The sequence below is a fragment of the Canis lupus genome, chromosome Y (assembly GCF_048164855.1).
Source record: "Canis lupus baileyi chromosome Y, mCanLup2.hap1, whole genome shotgun sequence".
Taxonomy (NCBI): domain Eukaryota; kingdom Metazoa; phylum Chordata; class Mammalia; order Carnivora; family Canidae; genus Canis; species Canis lupus.
The window spans coordinates 4,399,216-4,416,457 of NC_132877.1; the positions used below are offsets into that span (position 1 = coordinate 4,399,216).

Genomic DNA, 17,242 nt, shown 5'->3' on the forward strand with positions numbered 1-17,242 from the left:
CGGAGGCTTCCTGTTAGCGTGGTTCCCAAGGTGATAAATCAACCCATTAAAATTGGAAGAACACTGACGTGTGATATGAATGCGCTAGGGAACCTGTGTCCTGCGTACAAGGTCTTGATTATTATGTGGGCGATGACCCAGAAGAAGGAAGAACAAAAGACCTACGTGCGTGCCCGAAGCAGCCCAACCAGTGCCTCGGTCTCACGTTGGCCTACCTTGCCGAAGCTCTTTGCAACACGGGTAGGCATGTCTTCTAAACATGTTTGGAGTGAAATCGTCTTGTAACCCTAGGAGACGTGAAAGTCCGCGAGGTAATTAAAGGGTGATCCCCAACTTAATGGATATGGTGAGTCGGATTGAATCGAAATCAGACAAGATCTGGCATTGGATGCGTCCGTGTAGATCTCACCGGTGGCCAGGGAGAGCGTCCTCCTTGGATTAAAAGCCACCAGAAAAAATAAATAAATAAATAAATAAATAAATAAATAAATAAATAAATAAATAAATAAATAAAAAATAAAAATAAAAATAAAAATAAAAAAATAAAAGCCGCCAGAGGGATCGTTCCGTGGCTCCTCCATCACGCGCGTGTGGCAGGCATCCTCGCCCGCAGCATCACTTGCTGGGGATGACGCGTGGGCCCCCTTTCTCTGGCCCCGTTGGTAGCACAGACGGGGAGCCAGCCTTGTCTCATCACTCAGGCATGGGTATGCAACACCGGCTCGAGTTCACCCGCTCGCCCCGTTTCCTCGGTGTCCGAAATCATCCTGCACGTTCAGGACTTCCTCGGACCTCAACGTGCTGGTGCCATGTGAGTCATGGAGACCCAGGCAGCATTTCAGGCAATACCCGAGTTAGATCTGATTCTAAGGCAAAATGCTACAACTTCTATTTAACTGTTACAGTGTTTCACTAGCTTCTCTCTAAAAATACCCTCAACTAACAAGTGATAGGTCATAAGAAAAAACATCGAGTCCTCCCCCGCCCCACCCTTGCCCCACACACACACTCCACAAAAGCCAACACATCATATTCGTATCTCTGGTGAGTTAAGGAGAGCAGATTAATAATCCAATCTCAGAAATTTTATTTTTGGTCATATACTGTTTTTTTATAGGTAAGCTTTTGAAGTTGATTGTTTTTTGTTTGTTTTTTTTTTTTTTTTTTTTTTTTTTACTTTTTTTGTTTGTTTGTTTTTGAAGTTGATTTTATACTGTAGGTAAGTAAGCCATAGGTGTTCTTCAGATGCTTCATCTGTGCGGTCTCTTGAGCTCCATGTCATGGAGAAGTTGAGGCCCGAAGTGTTGGAAATCTTGACCATTTGTTTCGGATGGAAGTACTAGGTCAAGTTTACCTGCATTCGATGGGCACTGCTTCCAGTTGGAGACAGTAAATCTATTTGCACATTGACCGATCATGTCCTGACGTATGGGATGTTGGCTGTGCTTCTGATCTTACATAAGCTAACAAAGAATTGCCTTTCTATGGCCACTGACCGCCAGATTTCTCTGTGCCAGCCAAGAACAGGTTCAGGAGAGCACGAGGACACAGGTTAAAGCTAGCTTTCTAGAACAAGGCCAAGCATTGCGCAGTCCTAGCCGCCACCAGGTGCTACAATTAGGTGCTCTCATTTATCTTCAGATTCTGACCTCAGCGGGACGATCGAGTCCCATTAACCTGTTGATCAGATAAAAGACTTACTACAATAGTTTTATGGGGACTCTTTAGGGTTTCCTCATGTTCCCTGGAGCCAGGGAAGGTGGAAATTTTAATTATTCATGTTGTGTGGCTGCTTGGGTCATTTTTTTCCTTAATGAGCACGATGCCTCCAAAAGGGTAAAATAGTTTGTTCACAGCGCTTTTTCTCCAGTATTTCATCTGAGCTGAGCTACCTTGTGGAAGAGAAAGCCAAAGCAGCTGAAATCACGAGTCTTCAATTAGGCAAGCCCATTTTTTTTAAACTCCGTTTTAAGAGCTAAGGTGCATTGAGCCGTCATAGTGTGGCCAGTCCTGGGCTGTGTTGGATGCAGTTCTCCTCCTTTGTGCTTCCTGGCAACACATTCACTATTTTACATGATCATCTGGGACGTAGAAGCAAAAAACGCCACTGAGCAAGCTGGGAAAATAGGATTCGAACCAAATTGGCTCCTACTGGGAGCCAGGAGACAGAGCCCGAGCACTTAGTTCTCCATGGGAGCTGCTCTCTGGGGCAAGACCTGGAATCTGGCGTGTGCATTGGGAAGTTTTCTGTGTCCTGCGTGGAAGATCACTGCCTGATTCCCAACAGTGGTTTCACACTCGTTTGTGCAGTGAATAAATGGAACGAAGGGACGCTGCTGGATCTAGGCTTCCTCTGGAAGCCACGTTCACACCTGGAGAAGGAAGGGGCCAGGTTTCTGCGTTTCCAAGGTGTGTCCTTTCCGCTGACAAAAGTCTGAAGTTCTTCTTTTTGATAAGCCCCCTCTGTTGTCCACAGTTAAAATAACAAAGTGCTCTTGGAATGGCTTATTTCCTGTATTTGTTTCATTCAGGGAACAATGTGAGAAAGCTTTGGGAAGAACACATTTCATTTATAAGCTCTCCTGCAGCCCACCGTCGGTAATTCGAAACTATCATCCTGGACGAATTGGTATCATTACACCTTGAGAACCTGCCGGAAAAATCATATTTGTGGACCTCTGACTCGCGATGTACCGCGCAGAAAAAAAAAAAAGAAAGAAAGAAAGAAATAATACACCAGCATTTGTTCTCACGGGAGATTTCCGTTCGGAATTTTTAGGAGAGAAATAGGTTAGACCTTCCTGGGATCAATCTTATGAAAACTTAAACAGTTAATGGGCTTGAGGCCTTATAAATGAGATTCTGACATAAGACCTAAACTGTATGGGATCGAGAGTGCTTTTTTTCCCAAGGAGGAAAGAACTCAAAGGAAATCAGAAACCTGACAGTTTCTGCACAGATTCGGCCAAATATTCCACAGTTTGTGCATGCCTAACGGCCTCAGCTAAATTCCCTTGTATCAATCCCAGCCTGGCTGTATGGGGAACGTTTGATCAAAAAGATGAAGTCATGACTCTAGGCAACGAATGAGAAAAATTGAGGGGGACTAAGTGAGTATCTTATGACGATCGTTTGGAGTGCCGGGATTTAGAGGAAATCCCCAGGGCGGGTGGCGAGCTGAGATGGGGAAAGACGTAACATGCATCTCAGTAGAAGGAGTCTGGGTAGCAAGTGCACCTGCAGGCTCATCCGGAGATGGGAAGAGCCGGCCGGGAAATCGGTAGGCAGGGGCTGCAGCTGGCTTGAACAAAGAAGACGGGTCTCCAGGAAGCTCTGAGGGCTTGGCTGCTCAGCCATGCCCCAGCCTGTTCCCTAATCTCTTTACTGTTTCCATAGCTCGGCCTTTTCCAGAACATCATGTGGTTGGAATCGTATAGGAACTACCTTTTCAGATTGGCTTCTCCCACTTGACAACATGCATCTCGAGTTCCCCCCATGTCTTTCACGGCTGGATGGCTCGTTTCTCATTAGTATGGATAACATTCCATTATCTGGTGTGTTAATACCTCATCCCATCACCTCCTGAAGGGACGCCTTGGTTGTTTCCAAGGTTGTGGCAATTATCAATAAAACTGCCATAGATATTTGCGTGCAGGTCTTGTGTCCACAAAAGTTATCATGGATGGCACGTTAAAAAAAAACTTTCTTCTGAATAAATGAAAGGTGAATTATATTTGAAGTGAAGGTGCACGGTTGCACACCCTATTGCAAAGTACTAATTACAACACAAGGGAGTAAAACCTTCAATCGTCTGCTAACTGCTTAATCTGTATCATTTTACTTAGAACTTGTATGAGTCAAAAGGGCATTTTTTCCTTCAAAGTATAAGTGCGGGTTATATCGTCTTATTTCTTCTATCTATTTCAACTCATTAAGTTAATTACCATATTCAAAATGATACAGCTGAAATTAGTGTTAGAGCCAAATATCCCCAAGCACACAGGTGATTTGCTTTGCTGTACCAAGTAACACCACAATCAGTGTCTGCCTGATAATGATTTATCATGGGAGACAAATCTAAAATGGCCCTCATGCATCTTTTTCCTTGGTTCTGAGTATGACATTTATGTATATGGTGTGGCTTCTTGGAATGTTTATTATATGAGTTAAAAAATTGAGAACGATTGAACATACCATAGCCGGTGGCATTTGCAATCAAATAGCAAAAATATGTCTTGTAACAAATGACTTGGGTTTTGCTTTTGCTCCGGAAATCATCTGTGCCACCTCCATGGAGGGTTGAGTCTGCAGCCCAATGCCCCCTCTTCTGGACCACATTGGTGAAGTTGCAGCCCCAAAGTAGAGGCCCTGTCCCAACTGGGACGTGACCTACGTGCTTGGTAGGATGTTCCCATATCCACGTATCATTCCTGCTGCAAGGGATACCTGGCATCCTTGTAAATTGTCAGTTGCTGGGGTTATCCTGCAGTAATGAGGTGGGTTCCCACCCCACACCAAATCGGGTTCCTGTGTCCAAACTAATGATGCCACACCTACAGCAAGAGTCTGCAAAATGTGACTCACATAATGAGGCTTTCTGAGGGCGAGTACAGTAGCTCCCAGGCTGGTCTGAAAATAGCTTGCGGGCAGCAGGAAAGGAGACCGACCTTTCATGGTGGGAGGAGGCAGGAATGGGGTGGAGCATTGAGGGGGAGGCTGCTATAGCTTGAATCTCCCTCTCACAGGTGCTGCAGCGGGCAGCACCCGGGCTTTCTTATTAGCTTGTCGGGCACAAGTCAGTTGAGGACTGGTGAGGCTTGAGAACTCTTAGCAGTCCAACATGAAAAGCGGAGTCAGACCCTAGCACCTCAACCAGAGTGTAACTGTACGCCTTAGCTGATGAAATTAAACCAGCGGCATACGAGTATATGGGTCTCTGTGGAGATCACGAATTGTATTTTTTTCTGGATTGACCGTCATTTACTTCTGATCTGACAGCTGACAACAGCTTCCCAATCAGACAGTCCATATTTCAGCCTCTTCTGTCTTCAACCGACTTCTATTTTTTTTTCTAATGGAAAATTCAAGCATAAATCGAAGTAGACAGAAAAGCACAATAAAATTGCACTTGTCGTTGATGTGCAATTACTAGCCACGAACTCATGCCCAGTCTTGTTTGGTCTGTACCCCCATCCTCTCTTTCTTTCTTCCTGTACTAATTTGAAGACAAGCGGTTATTGTATGGTTTTGTTCAGGAATATTTCAGTGCATGTCTCTAGTCCCCCCACCCCATGTCTTGTTTACTCCTCTGTGATTCTCATTGAGTCTGTCCACCTAACTGTATCAGATTTGAGAGCCTGACATTTGGAATAACCTTTAACCCTTACTTCTTGGGCCTTCAACTTCCTAATATGGGAGTTTGAGCAAGTGACCATTCTTACACTGTTGCTCCCAGCTGAGAAACGAAGCCTACACTGTTTACTCATGGGGTTCCATGTGGTCTAAATAAGAGAGTGTGTAATAAACTCCTTTGCAGGCAGAGTGCTCAGTAGACGGGACCTTTACTCTTACTGCTTTTGTTGAAACTGGGATTGTGGGGCAGCCTGGGTGGCTCAGCTGTTAACGCGTCTGCCTTCAGTCCAGGGCGTGATTCTGGAGACCCGGGATCGAGTCCCACGTCAGGCTTCCTGCATGGAGCCTGCTTCTCCCTCTGCCTGTGTCTCTGCCCCTCTCTCCCTCTGTCTCTCTCTGTGTCTCTCATGAGTAAATAAATAAAAAATCTTTAAAAGGGCAGCCCCGGTGGCGCAGCGGTTTAGCGCCGCCTGCAGCCCGGGGAGTGATCCTGGAGACTCGGGATCAAGTCCCACATCGGGCTTGCTGCATGGAGCCTGCTTCTCCCTCTGCCTGTGTCTCTGCCTTTCTCTCTCACTCTCTCTGAATGAATAAATAAATAAAATAAAAATCTTAAAAAAAATCTTTAAAAAAAATTGGTGTTATGTTAAAATGTTGCTATGTGGGGTGGTACACAGTGTTGAGTATGGGGAATATGATGAGGACAAGAAAAAGGAAACAATAATGAAGATTGTTATTCAGAACGGGTAGCTCTATTATATCTGTTAGTATCTACTATAAGTATTAAAAGAGGGCATTCATTGTAAAATATTTGTAGACCTGTTCACATAAGAAGAGCGAGGGTGCCTGGGTGGCACAGGTGGTTAAGCATCTGACTCTTGGTTTTGGCTCAGGTCATGATCTCAGGGATTGAGTGCTGCATCAGGCTCTCTGCTCAGCATGGAGTCTGCTGGGATTTTCTCTCTCCCTGTCCCCACCACCTGCTTGTGCTCTTTCTCTCTCTAATAAATACATGAATCTTTTTTTTTTTTTTTTTTTTTTTTTTTTTTTTTTTTTAATTTTTATTTATTTATGATAGTCACAGAGAGAGAGAGGGGCAGAGACACAGGCAGAGGGAGAAGCAGGCTCCATGCACCGGGAGCCCGATGTGGGATTCGATTCCGGGTCTCCAGGATCGCGCCCTGGGCCAAAGGCAGGCGCCAAACCGCTGCGCCACCCAGGGATCCCTCTTTTTTTTTTTTTAAATAACATTGATGGTTTGGTGTTTTGCACTGAATAAGAGAAACTGATAGGCTTCTCTACATCCTCAGGACCATAGGGCCTTCTTCTAAGTGGCTCATGATCTATTGGCCTGATTCTTCCAGAATGCCTTCTCATGTCTCTGTACAGAATCACTGCATGATGCCTAGAGTTTCAAAGGATGCTTGTAGATGACACTTGGTTCAATGACTAAACCTTCTAGGCTTTCTGATTACATTGCATCCCCTGTTGGGATCAGTGTGGGGAAAGCTGTGACATACGAGACCATTTCCTTCCTATCTTAAGACAAGTCGAAGAGAGCAAATGATCATCCTTTCTTTTGTAAATATGGGCCTATGTTAAAATTGAACATTTCTCCCCTTCAGGGCAGATCCTGAACGTCCTAGATGAATTGAAACTGGCTAATAACACCCTTGTCTACTTCACCTCGGATCAAGGAGCGCATGTAGAAGAGGTGACCACCAAAGGAGAAATTCATGGAGGAAGTAATGGAATCTATAAAGGTGAGGAATCTGTGAAGCAGGGAAATGCCGACATTAGTAAGCTCTGGCCTCCCAGCTCACCCGTTGGTCACCTTGGCCTTGACCCTTGAGTTTTGATGTTGTCCTCCTGCCACTTTCTGATATATAAGACATCACTGTGCGCCAGGCATTGAGCAGGGAATGACCATGTTGCCATTTCTGTTAGGTTCCCGAGGAAATTAAAAGCATGCATTCTATGTCCAGACATTAGAATAAGGCCATTTTCACCCAGTGTAAATGCGACCTCACATTGGATAGCTGGTTAAAACAGTAAATCCACATGTATTAGTTTCTTGTTGCTGCTATAACAAAATAATACCGACTTCTGCTTCAATCAACACAGTTTGTTAACATATTATTCTGGAGGTCTAAGCTCTGAGAAGGGTCTCACTGGTCTAAAACCAGGGTGACACCAGAGCTACATCCTCCTGCAGGCTATGGGGAAGCATTGGTTTCCTTGTCTTTCCTGCTTCTGGAGGCCACCTGCATTCTTTGGCTAATGACCTCTTCTTGCATCTTTAAGCCAACAGTGCAAACTCTCCAGACCTCCCTCTGTCTCTCTGACCTCTGTTTCTGTAACCCTGTGTCCTCCACTCACTCTAACATATGCCTCCGTAAGGACTACTATGATTCTATCTGTCCTACCCAGATTTGCCCATTTCAGAGCTGTTAATCCTATGTGCATAGTCCCGTAGACACTGGTTCTCAGGGATGAGGATGTGGCTCAGGTCGAGGCTTGCCTACCTCAGTGTGCAGCAGCGTTTTTGGCTCATGCTTCATTCCTAACACAGCCTCAGCAAAGCCACCACCATGACCAATCAGCCTAGTCGTTGAGGATATTAGATGATCAAAATAGATCAGATCTGGCTACTGACCGCTGGTTGCTTGTAGCACGTACACAGTGTGAATACAAGACATACGTAACAACTAATCATGATAGAATGTGACCCATTTCAGAGACTTAGATGAGAGGGCCAAAGGGTCATATCAGTGCTAAGGGTTAGGCCACCCACCTAAATGTGCGGTGGGCGTGGGTTTTTGCACCATGGGGCAGGAGAAGTGGAGGTGACCGTCGTGAACCATGGCGTCCCAGCTGGTGGGAGCCACCTGCATAAGGCAACGATAGGCATAAAACATAGAAAAGCAGGTGACTCTAAAATTTTCCTAGCATAAGGTGATAAAGTGCTTTATTGCCCCTTTATAGTCTCTCATATGGGTGTTTCAGAGATTCCCAGGGATGCAGGGAATCCGACCTTATCTCCAAAGATATGAAAGGATAATAAATGGGATATTTCCATCCGTTAACTGGTTTAGAAATATTGATTGGGGTGTGTATCGAACCCTGGGCCTGAGGCAAAAATAAATACAAAATATGGTCTCATAAATATACGATAAATATAAAACTCAAGGTCAACCGGTGGGTGGGTGGTTGGGTGAGTGAGTGGGTGGGAGCAGAAGCCTAGACCAGGCAATTTAATATTTACAGGCACAAGACATAGTGATGCATACAGCAAGGAGAGCCCCTGGAGGCCCCGGGGGCCCCGGAAATGTTTCCAAAGTGGGCACGGCTGGAAGCAGGCAGCCACGTGCGTGCTTGCTCTCCTGCTCTGCCTCTAGCTCTTTATGCCCTGCCAGCGCTCCCCCACGTTAGTGCTGGGACTGAGAAGCAGCACATGGGTCACACGGTGTCAGAGAGCAGCGGGGCCGAGAGGGCAGCGTGTTCTCTATCCCGAGGGTGGCATAGCTTGGACCTCGGTTTACACCTTCGTACGCGTGTCTGCCTGCTTGTAACTTCTGGGCACCTCGGGGCAGGGACCTTTCTTACCCTTTTGGCTCCCCAGAAGCTAGGACAGAAGGGTTCCTGGCCCGCAGCGGCCCAGATGACCCTGCAGGGATGTGCTACCTCGCGGGGTGGGCATGCGAATGCTGTTTGTCGCGGGTCAGGCGAAGGAACCAGCGTGTGTCACCTGCGCGGGGTTAACCGTCCCGGGCAGCCGCCCTGTCGGCCAGCCGTCCCTCTGCTTACCGCCTTATTTTAGCCTAGGGAGAAAACTTACAGTCCCATATAGTAAGATTAGCTGTATCCGCTGTATTTCAGGGAGGTTATGGCCTGTGCCGAGAGAGCTGTTGTTCTTTTATTGTAGAGATGACAACGTCTCTAAAGACGGAGTTACAGGTCGCATTGCATGCATGCGGTCACCTTTTCATTTATTCTTCTGCTGAAGGCCTGTGACGTTCCCAAGTAGGTCAGCAGCTGCCGACCAGACACATTCGTAAATCACAGTAATGGAAGCGGTTACAAAGCGATACGTTATTTAAGAAAGTCACACCTATGACTGCTGTGGGGCCTCGTTCGGGGAGATGACCAGATGACCGCCTGCTGAGGGATCTCGGGATGCCTTATGAGCAAGAGGAGGAGGTGCTGTTAGCATTTTGCTTCGACAGTGGACTCTCGAAGATATCAGCGGTGTGGGTCAGAAAGAGCGTGTCAAGGGTCCCAAACGATGGTCGCAAACCAAGGTCATCCTACAGTCCCAGCAGCATGTCAGGAGCTACTGTGTGATTTTCTTTTTTAAAAGAAACATATTGGATGTGTTAGCGATGTTTCACTATTTTGCTTGAGTGCTAGAAATACCACCAGTGTGTGACACTGTATTAATATCTCGGCCGCTACTCTGTTGCAAAGCATTATCCCTTTGTCAGATTTAGTTGAAATCAGGCTCACAGTGCAGCATCGTTAAAATGCGCTGCCCCTAAAGAAAGATGCGGTTTCCTTCTAGCGGCAGGAAATGACCCAAGACTCTTCTCAATGTCACATCTCGTTTTGTAAAGCTGCAGACTCCCAGCACACTGGCACATAGAGGAATCACGCTGTTTAAACTCCCTGATCAAAAAGAGCATCTTTTTCTGAGCAGTTAATGATTTTTACTCTCCATCAAAACCTCTCGAAAAGATGTGTCACGTCTAAGCTGGTGCTTGTGCCGTGTCACCCAGTCAAATCTGCTTCCCTAATGAAATCTGCGGGTGAATTTGATAGAATGGCTACAGTTAAATCACCCTTATCCGGGACTCCACACGATCTTCCTTTTAATCACAGGGACAGAAGATCCCTGTGGTAGTGTTCATTTGAAAAAAAAAAACAAGAATTTAAGATTACAGGGGTGAGGGAATAGTGACACCATTAATACCGTCTCTCATTTTTTTTAAAAAAAGGAAATGTGTTTGCAGCATGAATTTCTTGTTTAGATCTAGAGGTGGGTAAACTGTGCCGGTCAAAAGGCTGTTGCATAAAAGGAAAGGGAGAGATAGAAGTAGGGTCCGGCGTGGACTTTGAATATGACTCTAGTGAATTTGTAGCAATCTTGGCAGTGTCTTCATCCTCACGGCTCCTGAAGTATTTACTTCTGAGAACCTCCTAAGTCAATTTTCGTTCCACTGACCACATGTCAACCTAATACAACTAGTCTACCAAGAAATAATCCGTGTTTGCACATAAAAATTCAAGAAGCATGGGCTCCATGAGCGTGTTTAGTTAACCTGACAGTGTTCCCATACTGAGGTATTAGGATTTTCACCAAGAGCAAGATAAATAAATGAACAACAAAACACCATAACGTTTACATTGGCCTGTGACCGCTTATAGCTGTTAAATGTAAAAATTTCACCAGGGCCGTTAAAATATTGAAACTGTGCACGTTGCTAATTTGAGAGTGGGGATTAGGCATCAGTGCTTTAGGGGAACAGGGGGTTTAGGATCTCCGTGCGATCCTCAGCTGTCTCCAGGAAGCACAGACTGTGGCTCTCAGCTTCTGTGACTGGACCCCGGGCAGGTGTCGGGTCTGCTCATATGAGACAGGAGGAGGAGTCCTGAAAAGGCCGTCTTCATGCTACACCCCTCACCCCCGGATCAAGGCAGTTTAACCGGAGCTCAAAGCAATAGTCCTACAAATTGCGGTTCTCGTGTGGAAGCTGCAACTGGCCCCGCTCAACCTCAGCTGATGTCTAAGTCAAGGTTTGAAGCCCTTGGGGTGCTTCTTGCAGAGATAGGTGTAAGCAAACTCATGGAAGCTTCCTCTCAACCTGCCGGTTCTGGCTCTTTTTCCTTCTTTGACCTGCCTCTCAAAGGTGGGGACCTCTGGGGCTCTGTCCTGCACCCCCTTCTTTACCTATACATACACCCTACATGATCGCATCCAATCCCACAACCTCAGGCAGCATTTGAGTGCTGGTAACATGCACAGCCAGCCTCGACCCTGGCTGCGAACCCCAGACTCCTCCATCCAGCTGCCCGCATGATGCGGGATATGTAGGTAGATCTATCCTGATGAACGATCCACGGTAGAGATCATTTTCCCCAAGACCACATGTCTCACGGACTAACCGATCTCATTGATGTGCACCAGTCTTCACTCAGGGATTGAACCCCCAAAGCTGAGTTCTTTGAGCACCCAGAGCCTCTTTCTTTGACCTGCCCTGGATCTTCTATTCCAACAGCATGTCCTATCAACCTTTCCTTCTGAGCATACCTGACATTGACCCACTTGTCTCATCTCTAGCCATTACAGCCTCCTCTAGGGCAGCATCACCTCCAAGTCATCTCCCCAGTGGGTTTCCAGGTGGTCTTCCAGGTGATCCTTCTTTATTGTCAAGCCGTTCTCGCCCAGGCACCTGGATGAGCTTGATAATCTCACGCTCACTGTACTGTATTGAGATTCCCAGAGCTGCCACAAGATGCATGCCTTACAAACAACACAGGGTTATTCCCTCTCTCACTTCCGGAGAGCACAAGTCCTAAATCAAGGGGTCAGCAGGACCGTGCTCCTTCTGAAGGTCTTCCCGGAGGATCTTTCCTTGCCTCCTGGGGGTCGTTAGCAATCCTTGGCTTTCTTTATCCTACAAACGCATCACCCCAATCTCTGCCTCCTCTGTCTTCACAAGGCTTTTCTTCCTTTCTTAAAACACTCTGCTGTATTCCCATCCACTGAGAATAAAATATGAATCCTGCACCTTGGTGGTACATGGTCCCACCATGACCTAGAAGTGCTCTATATTCCCCGTGCCTTTCTGGTTTGTTTTGGGGTTCCGAGACACTTTAATCCTATTCCCACCATAGGGCCTTTCCATTGGGCAGTTCCTTCTGGTAAGAAGCTCATCCCCTGGTGTTTGCTTACATGTGAGCCTTCCTTCACATGCTGTGTCTGTAGGATCTCCCTGGACCACTCAATTCAAAACTTCTTGTCCCTGCCACCAGATACTCAGCACAGCACCTTATTATCATTTCTTGTGCATCTGGTATGTTGTCTGATTATTAATCTGTGTGCTCATGATCTGTCTCCCTTCTTATAGTGTAAATCCTGGGGGAGCAGGGATGTGGGGTACCTTAGTCACCTCTCTCTTTCCTACGATAACCACACCATAGATGTTCCATAGACACTTGCTCAGTCAATAAGCCATGTCCCAGATTTCTCTTCCTTCTGCTCTCAGTACCACACCAAAGCATCTTCCACTCCCCTCGCCCCACAAAAATACCCTTCTTGAGCTGGGACCAGAATAACTTCCCGAATATTTTCTTATAGTTAAGCTAGAGCTTTCTGCTTCTTTCTCAGAGCAGAAGAGTCTCTGTAGTGTTGGGAAGAGATCAGTTAGATTCTCTCTGGCTTCATTTCCATTCCTCTCTCCAACCAAGGTCACCCTGAAGGAGACTCTCCCCCTACCTCCCTTTCACTCTGACTAAAGGCAAGTCATAAATGTCAATGGAATGGATAAATTAACTCTATCGACGGTGTCTGCAGAAGCATATTTTTCCGAGCTGTTCAAGAATGTAGACTTTCCCCATGTGCAGAAAAACACTCAAAATTCCCTGACACCTGCGTGCCTGTGTCTGTACCTCTTATGAGTTGCTTCCTAGATTTGCTGGATTTGGCGTGTCTTTTCCTCGTGCAGTAACACAACTTTCAGAGAGTAGTTGATGCGTTTGTTGCGGGAGGGAGAAAAAATAAACAGCAAGAGGGTCTGCTGGTTTATTAGAAGGTGGTTGTCTAATGTTCAGGTTCTGTCTTCAGATTTTGACAGGTGTTTTCTTCAGCTTCCCCAGAGTAGGCACAGATGCCCGGCCTTGCTGGTATGGGATTTAGTGTGCCGGGAGGCATCTGTGGCCTTTTCACCTTTGAAAGAAGATCGCGTGGTATCTTCATTTATGAGTGCCCTAGTTCAGTTATGTCCGACAATAAGCACTCATGTATTGACTCCATACATTATACCAGACATGGGGCTGGCTTCTAGGGCATAAAGGCCAAGGTTTAGGGTCTCTGACCTCTTGTAGCTCATAGTCTGATGTTGACGTGCAGATCTACAGAGAGAATTTCTGAATAACGAACTGCTAGGGGAACGCTCAGGAATGGACGGTGAAAAGTCGTCAGCCCAACCTGGACTTCGGAGAGCCTCCCAGGGGCAGATGACCTTTTGCAGGCTGATGTTTGTAAGTCTTGGCGAGGAGAGGAAAAGTGAGCAATTCATTTTAGGTGGGAGTGAGATGCTTACAGTGAGCACAGAAGCAGCTCGGTGTTGCTGGAGACGAAAGAGTAAACAAGGAGTTTCAGGTGCTGAGGCTGATGAGGTATCCCGCATCCAAGTTAACATGTGCGATAGGGATGTGTTAAAAATAACCATTGCCATTCGGGTAGTGCTTAAAATTGCATGTGAATTTCACCCAAATGCAGTATAAGAAAAGAGTAGAGTCGTGCAAACAAGACTGCGTACCCGCTCCCTCATGTTTAGAGCTAGAATAATATGATTGTTATTAGAAGAATATCATGAAGAAATGTTGCAAGGATTAACAACTCAGTGCATATGCAGAGTGTTTGCAAGTGCACCTAGTACATGCAAGGTATTACTGTCATCCATGAGAGCACAAGATCTGTGATGGCGCAGGCGTTGTTTCACTCTCTATCCACAGGACCTACAACACTGCCTCATATTTTCTGACTGAATACATACTTGAGCTTGGATTTGAAGGTTATATAGTTTGAGTACATGGAGACAGGAATGGGAGAACATGGCTACGTTGGTAAATCCAGTGGTGTTGGCTGCCGATTGGATATTGGGTTAGAGAAAAGAGAAGACATTCAAGATGTGTCTTGTGCTTTTGGCTTGCATGGTTGTGTAGATAGATACAGATTGTCTTTATGAATTTAGATTCAAGGGCAGAGAGCTGTGTTTTGTTGGGTTGTGGAGAGGTGTAGGAGATCGTTTGGTGTAGGAAGAGAAGACGATCTAGGACCAAGCTCCGAGGAACTTGAGATGGACAGTGATGATATCATAAAGACAACGTTGACAGAGAGATTTGTGAAATAAGAAAAACACCAGGAAAAGAAAAGATTCGGGAAGGGCATGCTCAGCTGACATGAGTGCTGCTAAAAAGCCCAGTAAGATGAGCACACACAGTCTATTGCATTTATCACCCACATGATGCTCACAGGTATGTTTTTGGTGGAGAGGCAAGGGGTAGTGGCCGATGGACGGAAGGGTGGGAAAGGAGGAAACTGTATCATGTTCTTTTGAGAAATTTGTGCAGGGAGGCAGGCTATAGTAAGCAAGGCCTCGTCATGGGAGAGGTCGGAGCATATGTGATGATCTGGGGTAAACTTACATGGAGAACTTAGCATCAAGGGATGAGTGAGAAGGTCAAATTGCTGAGAAGATCAAGATTTATGGAAAACAGATACATTTCTCATTGAGGGTTGGTGTCTTCCTGGGGAGATGTCAACTCACATCAGAGTTTGCACAGGTCCAGTATGTGGGCAAGAGTGTGATGGACAATAGTGTGTCCGTGATCTGAGTCAACCAGTCAGGAGCACATAGATGGGGTGAGATTATTAAGTACCCGGGACACTGCAGTGCCATTCGGAATGATTGAGACGACCCACCTGAGCAGAGAAGAGAGCTGCAGAACGAGCAAAGCCTCACTGCCGAGACGGAAGGATTCCATTGCTCTGCTTTCATTTGGCAGAATGTATGGCCGTGATACCACAATGTTAAATACCGCAGTGTGGACACATGGTTGCAAAAGCTGTATCGGGGGGCAAGGTTCGTGATTGAATGACAGGTGTTTGATTTACCCACTTTTGAGCCAGAGCCAGTGGTAGTGATGCGGTGTAGTGTGGTCCATGCAGAGGGAGGCTGAGGTTGCGTGGCGGAAAAGTGGGAGAACAGTGGGAAGGACGTGGTGGTGGTGCACATCCTGAACTCTGGGCCGGCAGAGAGTTGAGGTATTTCACGGTGATGAGCTCATTGTCCTGGATGACATGCAAGGTGAGGGTCTCCTCTGAGTTTGGTAAGACTCTGGAGGACACAACTTCAGGAATGCAGTTGACAAGGGAAGTGAAAAGTCCTAGCAAAGTCGAAGGACAAAAAGAAGGTTGGAAATACGAATTTCTCAGCACGCTCATCTACAGGATAGTATTTTATTTTCCCCACCCATTCTGTTCATTGTTTAATCCATTATTCGGGGAGTCTGGGTGGCTCAGTGGGTTAAGCATCTGCCCTCAGCTTGGGTCATGGTCCCAGGGTAACTGCAATCGGGTCCTGCGTCGGACTCCCTGTTTGGCAGGGAATCTGCTTCTCCTTCTCCCTCAGCCCCACCCCTCTCTTCATGCTTTCTCTATCTCAAATAAATTTTTAAAAATCCATAATTTCATTCATTCAAGAACTATATTGGCCGCTGTAATTTGGACAGGATTATGCTGTGGCCGTCAGTTGATTAAGCAGTGAATTACAGTTTGTTTTCAAGCACCAGTGGTCCCGCTGGGATGATACGATGTGCACAGAATTGATTGTCAGGCATCCCATAAACAAGGGACTGGAAACATACCAAGGAAATGGACGGTAGGAAAACATCTCCTGCGGTGGTGGTGGTAGGAGGCTTCATTAAATAAGGAGGAACATCATGTTGTCCAGGCTTTCAAGGATGTGTAAAGCCATTTGGCGGTGGGGGAAAACCCTGGCAAAGCAGACATCCAGACACGGAACTTTCTAGAAGGCAAGAGGGGATGAGCTGTTTCCTGAGGACACTTGAGACTTGGCTCTACGAAGGTGTGATGTTATAGAGGTGGATCAGACCCAGGACGCAGTTTGCTATATGTTCTTGGCCAAGACGCATATTTCAGTTCTTCATCTCGCAAGAGATATTATAAGAACGTGTTCAGTTGAGTGAAAAAAATATGTTGTTAGTAGAAGCCTCGTCGACATCTCCCCTCAACGGTGTAGGAGTGAGTGTCGTGGAATAAGATTTGGTTGCTGCGCTCACTGGACTGCACAATCTAAATTCGGTAACTCAGGGCAGGGCTTGGTGAACTGTGGCTTGAAGACTCCACAAGTGGAGCCCGATGCCTGATTTTACAAATATTTATTGAAACACAGCGGCACTCATTCTTTGATGTCTGAACACAGGACAGCGGAGATGAGTGTTGGGAAAGCAACCTCCAAACTAAGCTGTTTCCAACGTGGCACTTGAGAGAAGTTGTCCGCCAACCCCTTCGCAGAGGGGTTGGTGGTTTGAGGTCGTCCTTAAGGACTTACGCTTGACTCCTCAAGCTGTGTCAGGTTTTTTTTGTTTGTGTGTGTGTGTGTGTGTGTGTGTGTCAGTTCATTTTAAGAGTGTTTTCCTATGCTTTGCCCCTCTTTGGAGCCCTGACACCAGCAGACTGGTGCTCTTTATTTTGGCCTCACATTAGGCTAATAGAACCCAGATCCTTCCATCATATCTCCCATCTGTAATTTGTAGGGTTTAGTGCCGTGAATGAATAAATCAAGAAAAGTGCAAAATATAGAATGTTGGACAAGAAAGTACTGAGTGCAAATTGCACTCCTCGCACGCACCACCGTGGTTTGCGCGGATGGGGGGAGCCCGTGTTTTGTGGGCATGGAGACGCCCAAGGGGAGACACATGGTGAAGAGAGTATTTCATAAAACTCTGTGCCCGGATCGTGCATAAGAAACGCTGGCATGAGCTCTTGCCACTGAAAGTGACTTGACCTGCCAGGTGGCTGCTTTCGAGGGGGTAAAGTTAGAATCCTGGCTTGGAAGCAGCCGTTCCTGACAAGAGTCTCGTA

At 46.3% G+C, this 17,242-nt stretch overlaps 1 protein-coding gene across 4 annotated transcripts in view; it reads left to right on the top strand.

Moving 5' to 3' along the window:
- LOC140629090 (steryl-sulfatase-like) overlaps window positions 1-17,242 on the top strand; it is a 167,930-nt gene that overhangs the window by 105,923 nt on the left and 44,765 nt on the right. For all 4 annotated transcript variants that reach the window (XM_072818512.1, XM_072818509.1, XM_072818511.1 and 1 more), the window contains exon 7: window positions 6,978-7,115. In XM_072818512.1, the coding sequence (XP_072674613.1) occupies window positions 6,978-7,115 (138 nt within the window). The remainder of the gene's footprint in view (window positions 1-6,977; window positions 7,116-17,242) is intronic.